The 17,333-nt window shown below is 52.5% G+C and overlaps 1 protein-coding gene across 2 annotated transcripts in view; it reads left to right on the forward strand.

The window, feature by feature from the left end:
- SDHB (succinate dehydrogenase complex iron sulfur subunit B) overlaps positions 1-13,063 on the forward strand; it is a 29,243-nt gene extending 16,180 nt beyond the window's left edge. For both annotated transcript variants that reach the window (XM_027522352.1, XM_027522363.1), the window contains exons 3-8: positions 3,688-3,773; positions 6,145-6,281; positions 6,844-6,960; positions 9,139-9,240; positions 10,513-10,635; positions 12,867-13,063. In XM_027522352.1, coding sequence (XP_027378153.1) covers positions 3,688-3,773; positions 6,145-6,281; positions 6,844-6,960; positions 9,139-9,240; positions 10,513-10,635; positions 12,867-12,944 — 643 coding nt within the window. In that variant the 3' untranslated portion in view covers positions 12,945-13,063. The remainder of the gene's footprint in view (positions 1-3,687; positions 3,774-6,144; positions 6,282-6,843; positions 6,961-9,138; positions 9,241-10,512; positions 10,636-12,866) is intronic.
- The last annotated feature ends 4,270 nt before the right edge of the window (positions 13,064-17,333 follow it).

The raw sequence follows: 17,333 nt of genomic DNA on the forward strand, positions 1-17,333 counted from the left end.
TTTGGCCACGTGATGCGAAGAGCCAGCTCACTAGAAAAGACCCTGATGCTGGGAAAGGTTGAAGGCAAAAGAAGAAGGGGGCGGCAGAGGATGAGATGGTTGGATAGCATCACCGACTCAATGGACGTAGATCAGAGTAAATTCCCGGAGGTGGTGGTGGAGAGGTAAGCGTGATATACTGCAGTCTAAGAGTCAGACACTGCTTGTTAACTGAACACACACACAGACAACTGTTCTTAATGCAAAGAGACATAGGTAAAATGGAGTTGGAATATATAAATTAAATATATATTAAAATGGAGTTTTTTGAATACTAATGTAAAAATAACTACTTGAAGGCAGAAAAGAGGGCTTCCCAGGTGGCGCTAGTGGTAAAGAACCCGCCTGCCGACACAGGAGACGGAAGGGACCCCGGTTCAGCCTCTGGGCCGGAGGATCCCCTGGAGGAGAGCCTGGCACCCCACTCCAGTAGTCTTGCCCGGAGAATCTCACGGACAGAGGGGCCTGGGGGTGCATCATGTCGCAAGAGTCAGACACGACTGAAATGACTCTGAATGCATGCACACACTTTGAAAATGTTAAGAAATAGAAGAAAACACAAAATATTCATCTGGCCTCAGGAAGGAGCATGGTCTTTTAGACTTAAAAGAGGACAGTATCATAAAAGGAAAAGTGGTCGACTTTTAACAGTGTGAACATTTAAGTTTTTTGCATGTTTTAAAATTTTGTCTTTCAAAATCAGAAGTCAGATAGCCAATTGCTGGTTGAGGGCGGAAGCAGGATTAGCATCAGATTTATTAGATGTGTGATATTGTGGTATATATTTGGTCTTGGGTTTGTGGCTTCTAAAATGCTTGTAATCCCAAAGAACTATAGGGCCATCTTTTGTGGTGATTTGTTTTCGTTCTCAGTTCCTCAGATAGCTTCAGATAAATAACAGAGGTGAAATGGTATCTTTTGTTACAACAAGCTCGTTTCAACCACACCTGGGTTTATATTAAGTGATTTCTTAACAGCCCCTAAATCTACTTGATTAGGGCTGGTTGCTAGGAGAATGTATGAGTTGAGGGCTGGAACTTCCAAGTTTCCCAGGAGGGGTGCGGGGCTAGAGGTTTAATCGCTTATCAGTGACCAGATGTAATCAGTCTTCCCTACATAGTTAAACCTCCATAAAAATCCTTGATTCCAGGGTTCAGAGAGTGTGAATCGATAAAGCCCAGGAGGCGCTAGGAGAGAGTGGCCTCCAGGAGAGAGTGTGAAAGCTCTTCTCCCTCCCCAAATACCTTTACCCGGTGCATCTGTCCATTCGACTGTTGCAGGACTGTATCCTTTTATAATAAACAGTATTCTAGTCAGTAAACTTTTCTCTTTTTAATTCTGTGAGCCACTCTAGCAAACTGGAGGAGGAGGTCTCCAGGACCTCGCGTTGATAGTGTCAGCGTTGAGTTCCACTGTGGGACACCCACTTGCTGTTGCAGAATCACTTGGCGTGGAAACAACACCCACACAGTTGGTGACCGGAAGTGAAGTCCTGGGAGTGAGGAGCACTGGACAAAAACAGAAGAGTTTCTCTTCTAGAAGATGGTAGTTCAGACCTTCAAAAAGAAAATTCCCCAGACTTCAGTAAACAACGAGGCAAGGAACATGGAGAGACTGAGTCCGTAAGATCAGTCCACTAGAGTGAATGCCGCCTGTGGGCAGGAGTTTGTATCTGCTTGGTCCCCTGGTGGATGTCTCACACCTAGAACAGAACCTGGCACAGAGTAGACTTTCGATAAATAATTGATGTGAGGAAAGGTCAGTGAATTTATCACAAATACTCAACCACTGTAGTATTCGAAGATCTCAAAACCGTGACAGTAATAACACGTCTCCATTCTCAGAATACCAGGTTTTTTTAAAAAGGTTACAGTTCGCAGTGTTCGCAGAGGTACAGTGGAAAGGGTATGACATATTGTTGGTAGAAATACATGCAGATAATGCAGCTGTGTTAACTAACCAGCCTTATCATGGCAGTCCTTTCACTATATATCAGATTATCATGTTACACACTTTAAGAAAGGGAAAAAGTGGAAGCTGACAGATTTTATTTTCTTGGACTCCAAAATCATTGCAAGTGGTAACTGCAGCCATGAAATTAAAAGACGCTAACTCCTTGGAAGGAAAGCTATGACAAACCTAGACAGGGTATTAAAAAGCAAAGACGTCACTGCCAACAAAGGTCCATCTACTCAAAGCTATGATTTTTCCAGTAGTCATGTTTGGATATAAGAGTTGAGCCATAGAGAAGGCTGAGCATTGAAGGATTGATGCTTTCAAATTGTCATGTTGGAGAAGACTCTTGAGAGTCCCCTGGACAACAAGGAAGTCAAACCAGTCAATCCTAAAGGAGATCAGTCCTGAATTTTCATTGAAAGGACTGATGCTGAAGCTCCAATAGTTTGGCCACCTGATGCAGAGAACTGACTCCTTGGAAAAGACCCTGATGCTGGGAAAAATGGAAGGCAGAGGAGAAGGGGACGACAGAGGATGAGATGGTCAGAAAGCATCACTGACTCGGTGGACATGAGTTTGTGCAAATTTGGGAGGTGGTGAAGGACAGGAAGCCTGATGTGCTGCAGTCCATGGGGTCGCAAAGAGTCGGACTCGGCTGAGCGACTGAACAGCAGCAGCAGCAGACCCTGAATTCAGTGTTTGTCGGGAGTCTCAGTTGGGTGGGGGAGAGAAGGAGATGGCAGGTAGAAAATTGGGAGGGGCATATTTTTTTAAACCTCACGCATAGAGAAATACTGAGAATAGGGTGGAGGAGTCACCCAGGAGGTCGATGTGCTAAGCGCGCGTCTGTGCCAGGCGCTCTGAAGATGACTTTTTGACGGCAGTGCTGAGTGCTGTGCGGTTGGTTCACAGCGCTGTGTTCGTGTCTGTGGAGCTAAGTGACTCAGTCGCGCTTACCATTTTCATTTCTTCTCCACTGTGCTTTATCACAGGATGTTGAATGTAGTTCAGTAGGACCTTGTTACTATATGTTTTTATTTAATCTTCATAATTTTATGTAAATATTAATTCCATTTTACAGATGAAGAAACTGAGGCTCTGAGAGAATAAGCCATTTTCACTGAATCAAAGTCTCTGCAGTCGTCGTTAGACTGAATGTGTGTGGCAGACACTGCTCTAAGTGTTCCGTTTTTCCTGTGTTGATTCACCTACAGCAGTTCTGTGTGATGTGGACACTGCTCTCTGTGCTTCAGAGCTGAGAAGCTGTTAACTAACCATTTAAAGCTATTTACTGTTTTCATCCAAAAAAATAAAACTGAAATTTTAAATTATTTGGGAAACTTTTCCGGGAGCTTTAGAAGAAGAAACGAGCTGCTAGCGTGTGGAAGTTGTTCCTTAAACACGTCTCCCTTTCTTTACGCTCCGTTTCCTAGACACGTACATGCAGTGTGGTCATCAGAGCAGAGCTCAGTGGTCCTTAACTGTGTAAGAGTGTGTGCACTCTACTCTGTGCACACAGTAAAACCTAGAAAAAGTCTGCAGGTGACCCGAGAGGCCAGATGGGTAAGCAGAGCAGCTAACCTGTGCCGCTGTCTCAGGTTACATCATGGTGACGTGCAGGGAGATCGAGCGTCAACATAAACACAACTGGGTCTGTTATTTCTGTAATTTTTTTTTTTTCCTCTTGGTCAGCTGTGGTCCTATGGTGCTGGATGCTCTAATCAAGATTAAGAATGAAATTGATTCCACCCTGACCTTCCGGAGATCATGCAGAGAAGGTGAGCCTCCGCCTCCCTGTCGCTGGGCTCGGACACTTTTGTCCTGGTTCCCAAAAGAGGCCTGGGCTGGCCAGAGCCGAGTCTGGGGCTACCTGGATGGTGGCTGTAGCGCTTCGCCAGGTAGCCCCGTCACGGGTCACACTTGCTTTTCCTGGGCAGAAGTGCTGGGAGTTTGAATCTGGATACAGGTCCGGGTTTCGGAGTTTATTTCCCTCAAGGAGCTTTCACTTGCGTGGTTACCGTGTCTGGCGGCCCCTGTGAGTGGCTGCACCCTTCAGGGACCGGCTCAGATCCTCTGCCTGAGGCCACAGAGCCCCTTCCCTCGGGGGGTGGTGGGGAATTTCTAGACACTCACCACTTGTCCAGCAGGGGAGTCGCGCATCCCCTGCCAGCTCCCAGCATCACACGTGCACAGAGCAGGTGGTCAGTGGGATGTTCTGGGTGGGAACAGCGATTGCTACATTGCGCTGCTGATTCCAGGCTGTGCTACCGCATTGTTCGCTTTCATAGCTACGTACTAGAAAAATATAATTACTCACAACAGTGGAAGGGTGATAGAAATGATTTTTTAAATAAGAATTTAAGTAAAAGGAGCTGATTTAAAGAAAACTCCTAAGTAATCATCCAGAGAGTTCTCCAGTGTGGGAAAAACCACAGGCGTGCTGTGCCAGCTGATGATCCTGCCGGCTGTGGCGCACAGAGTGTGCGCACTCCACGCTGGGCACTCCGCGCGAGACAGACAGGCGCTGCTGTCATTGACTCTTGGTGGAGGGTCCGGGCTTCCAGAAGGACCTGGAGGTGGTGAGTTGGGAGCCAGGACTCAGGCAGAGCTGTCAGATTCTAGAATTGTTCCCTCGGGCGGTACACGCGCTTAGCCTGGCTTGGAAGCCTGGGATAAACCAGAACAGGGCTGCTGGGGCCAAGACCACAAGCCGTGGCTGACTTTGTCCCTAAAATACCTTCCGTACAAGGAAGGGTCGTCAGGGCTGCTGGCCCACCGCGCTGCACACGTGTCCTGCTGTGGCTCAAGCGTTTAAAGTCCTGCTGCTGAGCCTCTGTTGTGGTTCAGCTAATCTTGCAGGGTTGGATTTAATGTAGCCCATGCTGCTGACACGTACGATAGTTTGGCTGAATCCTGCTGTTGAGGGAACATCCTCCTGTAATCAAACACCAACCTGACGGCACAGGAAATAAAGACGCTTTTCAGTAACCTTTCTGAGCCAAGAACACCAGGTGTGGCCATGTGAGCTAAAAATAAACAAGGCAGAGTGATATTAATTTTGGCTACTTCTGTTTCCCTTGTTTGTAAAGAGAATTTCCCCGCGAGCCCTTTTAAGGGAAGTTTCATTGTTTTTTTTTTTTTAGAGACGTGGTAGTGGTAGCGGGTTAGATCGAGTAGTCATTTGTAACCCTGAAATAACTAAGAAATTCCATACGCAGGAAATGAGTGCAAGCTAAGGAAATCTCATTTCACGGTGCTTGCTCAGCGCCTTCTTTTGCTTACTTTGGTTTGGTTTCACATTAGTTCATCCTCCTTGGGAAGTCGGTGCTAAGGCAACGCGTGTGGGTTTCATATCCACAGTGTAGGCACCAAGCTGCTTTGTGGAGACAGTAGAATCAGAGCAACCTCTGGGTCACCTGTGTCCAGGCCTCGACTTTAAGATGACCAAGACAGGGGTGATCTGATGGGGTCTTAACCTGTTGAGGGTTTGCGTCCGGTGAATTCCGAGGCAGTCCAGTGGTTGGGACTCTTGAGTTTTCGCTGCCAGGGGTCCAGGTTCAGCCCCTGCTTGAGGAACTAAGACCCCAGAAACCATGCAGCATGGCCAAAAAAAAAGTTCAGTAGGAACCAACATGGTGCTGTAAAGCAGTCCTTCAATTAAATAATTTTTTTAAAGTTTTTAAAAATAATTCAAGTAACAGTTACTTTAAAAAGAAACACACAGAAAAGGCTGTTTTTCCTCTCAGCAGACCTGGAGCGAGGAGCTAGGACCTGGGGGCCCTCGAGCGCCAGCAGTGCCCCTGGGCGGGCACCTTCCAGCCTCTGGGCTGCTCCTGGTTTCACAGCAGGGTTTGGGTCTCCAGCCTTCAGCGCCTCCGTTCTAGGAAGCAGGGGAGGGAAAGGTGGCGGGCGCCTCCGCACGGCACTCCAGCAGTGCCATCCTGGGCGGGCACCTTCCAGCCTCAGGGCTGCCCCTGGTTTCACAGCAGGGTTTGGGTCTCCAGCCTTCAGCGCCTCCGTTCTAGGAAGCAGGGGAGGGAAAGGCGGCGGGCGCCTCCGCACGGCTTGTGCGTGTTGGCGCCCCCGCTGCCGCGGGAGCCTGGCAGGGAGCCGACGCGGTGGGTCAGGGCGCCCCTGTTCCCTCTCCAGGCATCTGCGGCTCCTGTGCCATGAACATCAACGGAGGCAACACTCTGGCGTGCACCCGCAGGATCGACACCAACCTCAGCAAAGTTTCCAAAATCTACCCTCTGCCACACATGTATGTGATAAAGGACCTTGTTCCTGTGAGTTCTGTTTTTTAAGTGGGTTGGGAGGTGTGTGGGTTATGCTGTAGTTCTTCAAGGCAGGTTTCTTTCCTGTCATGAGTTTAATTAAGGAATGTGAATGGCAGAAGATAAAAGGCCTAGAAGATCCTCCAGCCACTCCTTTGGTGAGGATTGTTTGGGAGTAACAGGACACAGAATTTTAGACCTGGGAGTTTCAGAAATGAAGAATTTAGCCCTAACACCAAAGAATTCATGTGGAAAATCTCCATTGGGAAAGCTTTAATTTGCACCCCCCGATATCTGACTGCCTTTCCTGTCCCTCACTGGGTGCTTTCAGGGGCATCGGGAGAAAGTACTGCAGGGTGGGAAGGTTTCTCACGTGGCTAGAGGAGAGGTTTCCTGAGCACGCCTACATGCGACCACTTCTCCTTTCACGGATTTGCACGTGTCTGCCAGAGGAAGAGGCTGACTGCCGCCTGTCACGGGGTGGGAGCGCAGGCAGTGTCCAAGAAACGGGGTACATAAGGGCACCGAGCGTGGCGGTGGAATCTGACCCGTTTCTTCCTCTTCCTGTTAACAGGATTTGAGCAACTTCTATGCTCAGTACAAGTCCATCGAGCCTTACTTAAAGAAGAAGGATGAGTCCCAGGGAGGCAAGGAGCAGTATCTGCAGTCCATAGAAGACCGTGAGAAACTGGTCATTAGTCCCCGTTTATTGTCTGACTTGAGGATTTTGTGGCAGAGATGTTTACCCAGGGGGCTGCGGCGGGGGTGGGGAGGCTGGCGGCAGGGGCAGCAGGAGACGATGTGGACCGTTCCGCGTCTTCCGGAAAGGACCTTCAGAACTAACTGTCCAGGGTTGACGCCCAGCCTTTCAGGGCCCGGCGGGTAGTGAGGGCCTGCAGAGGACCGAGGGCTGGAGGGCCCAGCCTGGGGCGGCGCGGCGCTGCCTCGGTGCCAGGGCCTGCAGAGGACTGAGGGCTGCGTCCGTTGCTAACCGTGCAGGCGAATAAAGCCCGTGCTGGCCGTCTGCGGCCCGGCTGCCAGCTCTGGTCACAGACAGGAGTTAGGGGTGACGGCGGAACCAGGACTAGGACCCGCTGCCCCCGACACCACAGGCCTGGTGGCGCAGCGCGGGCTCGCTCCCTCTTGGAGGTCCCACACCTGGGGGCAGGCTGTGGAGTCTGAGAGTGAAGAGGCTATTATCAAGGCTTTAGTCTCTCTCTCTCGCACACTTTTACCTCCTTTAAGAAGTCTCTGGCTTGCACACTCCTCTGGAGAGGCAGAGGTGGGAAGGGGGACCAGAGGAAACAGGTGCCAACATTGCGTCTGCGTGAGGCAGGGACTCACGCTGCCTCGGCCACCGTCTCATTCATTTACGGGGCAGCCCGTCAGCAGGCCGAGTGTGCCTCGGCGGCGGGGCCGCTCCTTGCCCTTTGAGGGTCCCATGGCGTGAGCCGTCTTACTAGCAAATACAGTTGTGTGAGTGAATACATGAATTTTGCCTTTCTAGGTTCTAGGGAATATTTAGCGTGTACTCTCTTCCCTGTTGGAGAAGGAAATGGCAAACCTGCTCCATATTCTTGCCTGGGAAATCCCACCAACAGAGGAGCCTGACAGGCCGCAGTCCATGAGGTCGTGTAGAGTCAGACAGCTGAGCGCGCACTCATGCATACCTCTTCCCCATAAAACATTAAGAAAGGAAAGTCTTTGGGACTTCCCAGTGGTCTAGTGGCTAAGACTCCAAGCTCCCTGCGAGGGGCGTGGGTTCGATCCCTGGTCAGGAAACTGAATTCCATGTGCCACATGGTACAGCTCAAAAAGCAAGTAGAAAGTCATAGTAAGGATGCCCAGCTCTGTCGTCATGGGGATGTTGAGGGTCAGCATGGTGATGTTGCAAGTCAGAGCAAGCAGCCAACTTCTCTTTCAATACTTCCTTATTCTCAGGACGTAGCTCTACCCCTAATTTCTAACTCCAAGGAGTCTCTCATATCAAGGAGACTAAATAATATGACTATTACTAAGGCTTTGACCTTAATAAAAGGTTGTAAAAGCTGTGATCTTATGCCTTCTAGACAGTGGGGCCGGCTTGGACGCTCACCAGCTGAGAACACAGGTTTTGTTGGAGACCTGTGCTCACAGTGGTGACCATCAACTCTGCCATCTGCTTATGGCTGTCACTTCAGATGTCAGCATGCCCTTCTGTTTTGCCACTTGTAAGCAGTTTCTGTTGTTCCGAAAATCAAAGTCAGGTTTGTTAGAACCTGTTGGGCAGGTTGAGTCTGTGAGTGTGGCAGTGTTACAGAGGGATTCCAAAGCAGGCCGCTCCGCCCAGCCTCTGAGCCTCACCTGTAAGATGGGAATCTGATCACACCCCAGGGTCATTGTGCCCCTTAGATGAGGTCATAAGGCGCCCAGTGCTCGGTGTGGGCTGGCTCTTGGGGACAGTGTTCATGTTCCCCCTGGAAACCTTGAGACCCTGCTGCCCCAGGGCAGAGGCTGGTGTAGACTCTGGAGGCCTTGGCACTTGGGGGGGCGTTTAATTTCTGCTAGACTGCATTTGAGGCAGTAAGGTCTTCACCTGTGTGTGTGTGTGTGTGTTTTAAGATAAGTAAGGGATTATTTATTAAAGGATAAGTACATCTGGACTTAAGAACTTTGGGCTCTGATCCAGCACATGTCTGAAGATCAGTTCCAGGATCTTTTTTATGAACCTGGTAAATCTCTGCAAACCACTCCCAGGATTTTGCCAAGAAAACTCACGCAGAGCTCAGTGCACTTTGTCCGTGTGCTGACCCCACACGTCACGTTTAATCAGCTCAGGTCACGACTGTCTCTTGCGTGGTAGGCTCTGATCGCCTCTCTCCCCACGCAGGACGGGCTCTATGAGTGTATCCTCTGCGCCTGCTGCAGCACCAGTTGCCCGAGCTACTGGTGGAACGGAGACAAGTACCTGGGCCCCGCCGTGCTCATGCAGGTGAGGCGCCTTCGTTGTCAGGAGGGACGCTGAGGCTCGGGTTTCCAGGACTCCAGAAGGACAGTGTGCCGGAAACCAGCTGTTGTGAGGGGCGGTGTCCTTCCCGGCACCCGCTACGAACAGAGCAGTTGGTCACACCGCCTTCACTGGCTTCGATGAATCTGGGGCTTCACCTGCAGAAGGCCTCCGTGTAGTGTGGCAAGGGCCACGCCAGGAGCTGGTGGCTGCGGGTTGGCAGGCCGTGCCGTGCAGATGTTTCAGACGTTCTCCTGTGCAGCTGGCTCTTCGCTGCCCACTTGCCCGCTTTCCCTGACTCCATCTGTCAGGAAGCTCCCCACCGCCCTCTCAGGGATTTTCAACATGCAGGCAGGGCAGAGAGAAATTTCACTGAGGGGCAGTTACCTAGTGAAAGGTTGGAGGTTTCCCAGCTGATGAAAGCCTGCAGGGCTGGGTTGAGGGGTTGCTTAGAAAGAACCGCACGCTGCTTTTCATCACCTTTGACTGGGTGTGTAGTTCACAGCCGAGGTCACTGTCTTTGTTCCCAGAAAGCTCATACTTTTTAGATTTGTGGTCAGTGCTTTTCATAGAGCCTTAAGCAACTCGAAAAACAACTTCCTGATTCTCATTTTCCCACAAAAAGAGGAGTTCTGTGGTTCTGTGACCAGTTAGCAGTACTGATCCTGGCCAAGTTAAAGACTGAATAGTGAGGTGTGTCCACACTTGGCACTTAGGCCGGTGTCTGAGTTGGGACGTGCAGAGGGCCTCTCGGCTGCTGCCGGAGCAAGCCTGCTGCTCAGGAGCTGAGTCCGTGTTCAGCTGGCTGAGCTCGGGCTTCCTGGATGGCCACGCTCATTCAAAGAATCAAAAAGTAGATTAAACGTTAAGTCTGTTTACTCAGAGACAGTGAGTAGTGCTGGGAAGGCAGTTAGAGTCAAGCACAGCTTCCCTGCCTTTGCGCTTTCATGATCTAGGGAGGAGGGTAACGAGGGCATGAGATCAGTAGTTGACACGACGCCCCTGGTGCATAATGAGGCACCAGGGACCGGGTGCTGTGGCTCAGAGGTGCGTGGGGATCATTAGTCGAGGTGATCAGAAGATGTTATGAAAGGGTGGGAAGCCGTTCTCTGAAAGAGGACGAGAAGTAAAGGGTGTGGAGATGACCTCTAAGCTGGGTGAGCGCGGTGCTCTGCACGCCAGGAGCCTTCCTGTCAGTCAGAGGGCTGCTCCGGCCGGTCAGGGCACAGCTCGGCTCACCAGTGCCCACTCCCCCAGGCCTATCGCTGGATGATCGACTCCAGAGACGACTTCACGGAGGAGCGCCTGGCCAAGCTGCAGGACCCCTTCTCTCTCTACCGCTGCCACACCATCATGAACTGCACGCAGACCTGCCCCAAGGTACGGCCCGCGGCCCCCGCTGACCTGTGCCCCAGAGGCAGAACACGCGGTCACCTCGGTGTGGGCCCGGGGGTGTCGGCGCGAGGCAGGGTTCCTTCGGGCACGGACGTGGGTTCCTGCTCGGATCCGCTGGGCTCGCTCTGACTGCAGGAACCACGGGATGGAAGCATCTGAGCACAGGCGGCCATGGGGGCTGCGGGCCCGCCGGCCGAGGGCTCCGCCCGCCACTCTCTGCCCTGCGGCAGGCCTGTGCTCGCTGTGTCTGCTCTCGGCTCGGAGCTCTGCTTGCTCAGCTTTCACTCCCTCTTCCTGTTCCTGCTCCTGGGCTCGCCCTGCTGCAGCCTCAGCAGCTGCCTGTCTCCTCATTTCTCGGCTTACGTTCCCCAGAGGGAGGCTCGTGGCCCAGCTCAGCTCTCCTGGCACAGCCCACGTCAGAGCCGGCCAGCAGCTGTGGTCTGGCCCGTGGGCGGGGAGCTGCCAGGACCGCCCTCCGCGCGGGACTGTGGATGGAGCAATTTCGTTTTAGAGGACAGGCAGCAAGATGGAAGACTCACGCCCAGCCAGTTAGCGGCTTAAAAAAGAAAAGGCGGCATATCTCAGCAGACGTGAAATCCAGACTGGGCCACGCCACTGTTGGGACCCCTGGCTCCGGTCTGCCCGGCGGGTGTCGGCGCAGGGATCAGCAGGGTCTGCTGGGTGCTAATGGCCGCAGGCAGCGCTGCCTGCCCTTACCTGGGCTCTGCCCAGTGAGCCGTGCGGCCCGGAGGTGGCTCACGCCGCTGACCTTCTCAGGACAGGGCCTGGCACGGAGTGAGCGCTCAGCACTGAGGCGTTCTGTTATTTAGAACAAGATAGGTCCTGGACCCACTGGAGCCGGTCAGTCAGAAAACAGCCGCTCCAAGGCGGCCTGGCTCGTGTGCTCATGTCTCTCAAGAGTTCCACACAGCCTCCTGAGGCGCCTTCCTGGGCGAGAGCCTGTGCGTTGCAGAGGGCAGCAGACGGGCCAGCCAGGGGCCGACTTGCCATGTCCCGCCCGCCCCTTGGTGAAGAGGGGCGAGCACTGGGCTCTGAGGCTGCACACAGACCCAGGGTGATTGAGCTGGAAGGGGCCCTGAAAACCATCCAGTACACCCCCTTTTACACATGGGGAAGCTGAGCCCACGACGGGTCACGGTCGGGCGGGGGCAGGGCTAGAGGCCCGCCACGCGCCTCCCAGCCCAGGGCTACCCTCCTGCCAGGTCCGCGTCAGGCCCTCTTAACTGCCCGTCCGAGTCTCAACCGTTTCCTGAGCTGCAGCGGGCAGGCGGTGTACGCCGCTCAGTGGGTCAGAGCGGCAGGAGGTCCTCCCCCAGCCCTCCGGGAAGCCGTGCTGGAGCCAGCTTCCTGGGCGCCCTCGGCTGGCGGGGTGGGTGCACACGGCAATTGCGTGCCCTCTGTCAGCGTCTGCCTTGTCTCGTGTTGTGTACTGATAGTCCAGGGAACTTCCTTTTGAAGGATCAGTTCAAAGGGATACACTTCTGATCCCATAAGCTTTCAGGGACCAGTCTTTTGAAGACTGACTTCTCTTTCTCTCTCTCTCTCTGAAGATCTCTTTTTTCCTACACGCTTCAGTTTAAAAGTTAAGAGTTGTCCTAAAATGAGGAGACCGCCACTCGCCTCGGATGAGCGTCTGATTTTACCAAGCACTGGGCTGTCCCCTTGCTGTCTCGGGAGGCTGGCATTCGCTGGGTTTCATTACTGTGCCTCCTGCAGGACAGCTGTCACAGCTGTGGGCCAGGCTGCAGCTCGTCCCAGGGTCACTGCCACTTAACTCATGGAGCTCAGGAAGGGGTAACAGGGTCGTTCCTCCACGTAGTTCTGAGGGCTTATAAAGGCTGGTTTCTGGTGGTGGTGACTTAGTGATAATAGTATGATATGAAGCCTTTAAGAACCTGCCTGCTTCTGACAGTGTGGTCACAGGAGGAGGAGCTCTTCCTGGGCTCTGACCAGCCCCAGGGAGCCTCACTCGCAGGTGTGCAGTGAGACCGGCTCCTGCAGAGAGAGCGGCTGTCTCGGGAGTGGGGATGGGGGGCTCTCCACCCCAGCCAGCCCCGAGGAGTCAGAGGCCGGGGTCTGCAGTCACAGGGCTTGGACCCGGCACCACCAACGGCGGGAGTCTCGCCCAAGGTCATCGGGCTCTTCGTTCAGTTCCACTTAACGTTTCATATCGATGCTCTTCTCCTTTTTTCAAGGGGCTGAATCCTGGGAAAGCTATTGCTGAAATCAAGAAGATGATGGCAACCTATAAAGAGAAGCAGGCTTCTGCTTAACTGCCGTGCTCAGCCTGACTGGAGCCGGCTCAGAATGCAGTTCACCCCTGAGTTCCTTCAGAGGCCGTGACTTCCCACAAACACAGCGTGTACAATAAACACTCTAAGAAATAAGTCAACGTTATTCTAGTTTATTAACAGAAGCAGGCCTGCTCCTTCCACATGCTGCAGCGGGAGGTGCAGCTGCCGTGAGGAGGGGCCCGTCCTTGAAGGGGACCTGGCTCCAGAGCTGAGCCCCCGTGGGGAGTGCGTGGGCACAGGCGCAGAACCGGTGCTGCAGGGCCAGGGCTCGCTCCGGGCTCTGCTGCCCCGTGTGCCCGCCCTGGGGGGCGCCCCTTGGCCCCCAGAGCGCGGTGCCTCCCTCCCTGGGGTGCTCAGCGACCACTGGCCCATGGAGTGCAGCATCCTGGCTTCTGCAGCTCCCAGGATTAGAATTACTTAAAACCACGTCTCTGTCTCATGGAGACGGCGGTACAGAGTCCCCCGGCATAGCTGTGAGCTCCGGTTCCGCAGCGGCACGCCAGAGGCCTGGACCTCAGCGGGAAGCGTGGATTCCCGCCGCGGCCGCCCTGGCTCTGCTGCTGCCCCCAGAGTGGTAACGCTGAGACGACAGTGGCGGCTCGTCAAGTGAAAAACAAGCCCCTCCAGTCCCCAGCTTTCACACCCCTGCTGACCGTTCACGTCATTCCTCCAGAGCCTTGTCATCTCAGACGTGTGAAGTTCTTCATTCCCTTCAAAAATGAGGTACAAAATAGTAGCAAGTTTCTGTTGTTTTTCCTCCTCGTGGTAAAATGCACAAAACTTACCACCTCAGTCGTTTTTCAGTGGACGGATCAGTGGTTTAAGTACATGCGCATTATTGCACAGCCCTGTCTCCAGAACTATTTTCCTCTTGCAAAACTCAAACTCTGCCTGTTGAACACTTAAAACTTCTCCGTCCATAGCGCCTAGCCAGTCACTCTACTTTGTATTTCTGTGACTCCGACTACTGGACCTCACAGAAGTGGAATTAGACGGGATTTGTCTTTTTTGTAACACCTTTCAGTCAGCATAGAGTTCTGCAGGTCACTCCTGTTGCGGCGAGTGTCAGAATCCCCTTTTCCAGGGCTGAAGAACCCCACTGTACACAGCACGTTTTGTTTATCCGATAGTCTGTTACTGTACGCTTTGGTTGCTTCCACGTCTTAGCTACTGTGAGTAACAGCAGCTTTCTACTTTTACCCTTAGGGTATATAAGGTCCACAGTGCTACTAAAGATTTGTGCGTGTGTGAGTGTGTGTGTGTGTGAGAGTGAGATTTACCTTCAGCTTTAGCTTATTTACCCACTGGTTCTCTGCTCTTTGGCAAGGATGTAATTTATTTACCCGTTTCCAATGCACGTTCCAGTGCATTCACTCTGAGGGATACTCCAAGGCTGTTTTTCAAGTTGTAGCACTGAGATTATCCTGGAAACAAAGGCTTCTTGTATCAAGAGGCTAAGAAAAATGTCTGGCTCACTGGGAATGAACCTTAATGGGCATTTTCGGCTTTAATAGACAGTTCGGACTTCGCCGGTGGTCCACTGGTCAATAGTCGGCCAGCCGTGGAACGTCCCTGGTGGTCTGGTGGTTAAGACTCTGCACTCCAATGCAGGGGGCACGGGTTTGATCCCTGGTGAGAAGCTAAGATCCCGCATGTCATGCAAGAAATAAAAAGATCTGCCTGCAGGTGCTGAGAACAGTTTCGATCCCAGGTCCAGGAAGATCCCACAGACCGAGGGGCAGTCACGCTCAGACACCACAACTACTGAGCCTGTGCTCTAGAGCCCGCTCCCCGAGAGCCTGCGCCCCAACCAGGGACGTCACTGCAGGGAGCACCCCCCCCCAACCAGGGACGTCACCGCAGGGAGACCCCAGGCTATTGCAGCTGCCGAGCCCGCTCCCCGAGAGCCTGTGCCCCCAACCAGAGATGCCACCACAGGGAGACCCCAGGCTCCTGCTGCTAGAGGAAGCCTGTGTGCAGCGACGGAGACCAAGCCCGTAAATAAAGGGACAGTCCAAAGGCACTCGTCTGGTACTGCAAGAGGTGAGGGCAAGGCTTGTCCCCTCCTGCCTAGGAGCCAAGGTCACCAAGAAAAAAGGAACAAACATTAAATTACTAGAAATTTAGAAAACAGTCTTCGCCCTTCCATTTGCTGCTATTGTTGAGTCGCTTGTGCCCACATCTGCTCCCCCATGGACTGTGGCCCACCAGGCCCCTCTGTCCTGACTGTCTCCTGGAGCTCGCTCACACTCACGTCCACTGAGTCAGTGACACCATCCCACCACCTCATCCTCTGTCGCCCCGCCCTTACACTGTGTGTGTGTGAGTTGCACAGTCGTGCCCGACTGTGACCCCATGGACGAGTCTCCAGGCAAGAGTACTGGAGTGGGCGGCCATTTTCTTCTCCGGGGGATCTCGCCAACCCAGGGATCGAGCCCTGGTCTGCTGTACTGCAGGCAGATTCTTTACTGTCTGAGCCACCAGGGAAGCCCTAACATTAGCATCTCAGAATTGTTGACCACCTCAGTAAGAACACGCAGTACACAGTCTTCAGATGTTCGAGCTCCAGGTTTGGAAGTGAGAACTGGAAAGGCCTCAGACAGCCCTGCGCACCCCGGGCTGGGCGGCAATTGGGCAAACACCGCCTCGCAGGCCTGTTCACACATAACTGATCCCTGATGGCCTCGGGGGGAGGCCACATTCCTGGGCAATTTGATTTTGCTTCTAATCTCTAGACCTGTAGGGAAAGATGAGTTTTCTCGGGACTAATTTAATGGCTTTAAAGATGAGTTCTGCGCCAGCCAGCTACTGACAAGAAGCAGGGGAGTTGCCTCTTCAAATCAGCTTTGTCAGACGTCAGGTTTGCAACCATAGATCATTCTCTCACCCCATTTAAACTTGAGCTAAATTAGAGTACGTTATCGACTGGTCGTTTAATTTACTGCTTATTTAATCTTCAATTGGACTGCAGGCGAATGTTCTATTTTAAGTCACAAAGACTTTTCTAATAAAACTGCAGACTTGAACAGGGACGGTGTTTCGTCCTTCACGCCACTTCTGTGCCCTAATTGTGTCCAGTTGATGTGCTTCCACTCGCAAAAAGGCATCCTGTGGAATGCTTTGAGTTTCCCTAAGGGCTGAAGCCAGCCACCTCTTCTTACCCCGTCTTTGGGCAAGTTGAACCTCTGAGCCTCTATTTTCCTATCTGTAAAATGGGGATTAAGAGCATTTGCCTCTCAGAATTGTGGGTAAAGTCTCCATAAGAATAAATGGGGGGCTTCCCTGGTGGTCCAGTGGTTAAGAATCTGCTTTGCAATACAAAGGAGGCTGGTTCAGTCCCTGGTCCAGGAAGAGCCCACACGCTGCTGCAGGTCCCTGGGTGCCACGACCAGCCGCTGAGCCTGCGCTCTAGAGCGCATGAGCTGCGGTCACTGCACTGCCCTGGAGCCAGCGCTCCACAGCCAGAGATCCCACTGCAGGGGAAGCCGATGCACCTTAGAGAGCAGCCGCTACTCGCCACAGCCAGAGAAATCCTGGCCCAGCAACAAGACCCAGTACAGCCAAAAACAGATACATAAGCATTTTTTAAAAAAAGAATATGAGTTGTTACCATCCCCCCAAAAAAGTTTGTGAGGTATGAATGTTAATTGAACTGATGAGGGGAAAACGCCTTCACAGTGTATATCAAACCATCACATCGTACACTTTCAATATCTCACAGTTTTCAGTTACGCTGAAAAAAACTTCAAAAATAAAAACACATATGAGTTTAAAAAACTAATAATGTAAAAAAAGCTTCTAGCTTGCACTTGAGCAGATGCTCTGTAAACGCAAGTAACTGGTTTGTCTCAAATACCTACTGTGTGGAAAACTGAATCACATCCCAAGGTGATCAATTCCCTGGGAACTCCTTGGTGGTTCAGTGGTTTGGACGCCTCTTTCACCGCAGAGGGCCCAGGTTAGATCCCTGGATTCGGGAACTGAGATCCTGCAAGATTTGGGCACCAGCCCTCAGGACTGTCACAACTGGTGTATTTCTAACGTGGCCAGAGTGGGAGGCCCCCTGTGCAGAGGGTGGGCTGTCTGTGCAACACTAATAACGCTCCCTTCTCATCGCCCACGTCGCTCTGACGGCTGGATGCCAGGAGGCTGTGCCGCTGACACCCGACAGTCAGGTGTTCTTCCCGCCTCCTCCCTGCCCAGGAAACTACCAGACTGACTGCTGAAACTCCACCTGATCTGTCTAGACAGCCATCATCTTGTCATGGGGTTTGTCACTAATGAGAAAATCCCTTTTCTTGCAAAGATGTAGTGAAACCAGGGAAACTGAGAAGTTTGGCAACGCTCTAGAGTAAACCAGTCCAAATT

Source organism: Bos indicus x Bos taurus, chromosome 2 (assembly GCF_003369695.1).
Source record: "Bos indicus x Bos taurus breed Angus x Brahman F1 hybrid chromosome 2, Bos_hybrid_MaternalHap_v2.0, whole genome shotgun sequence".
Lineage (NCBI taxonomy): Eukaryota > Metazoa > Chordata > Mammalia > Artiodactyla > Bovidae > Bos > Bos indicus x Bos taurus.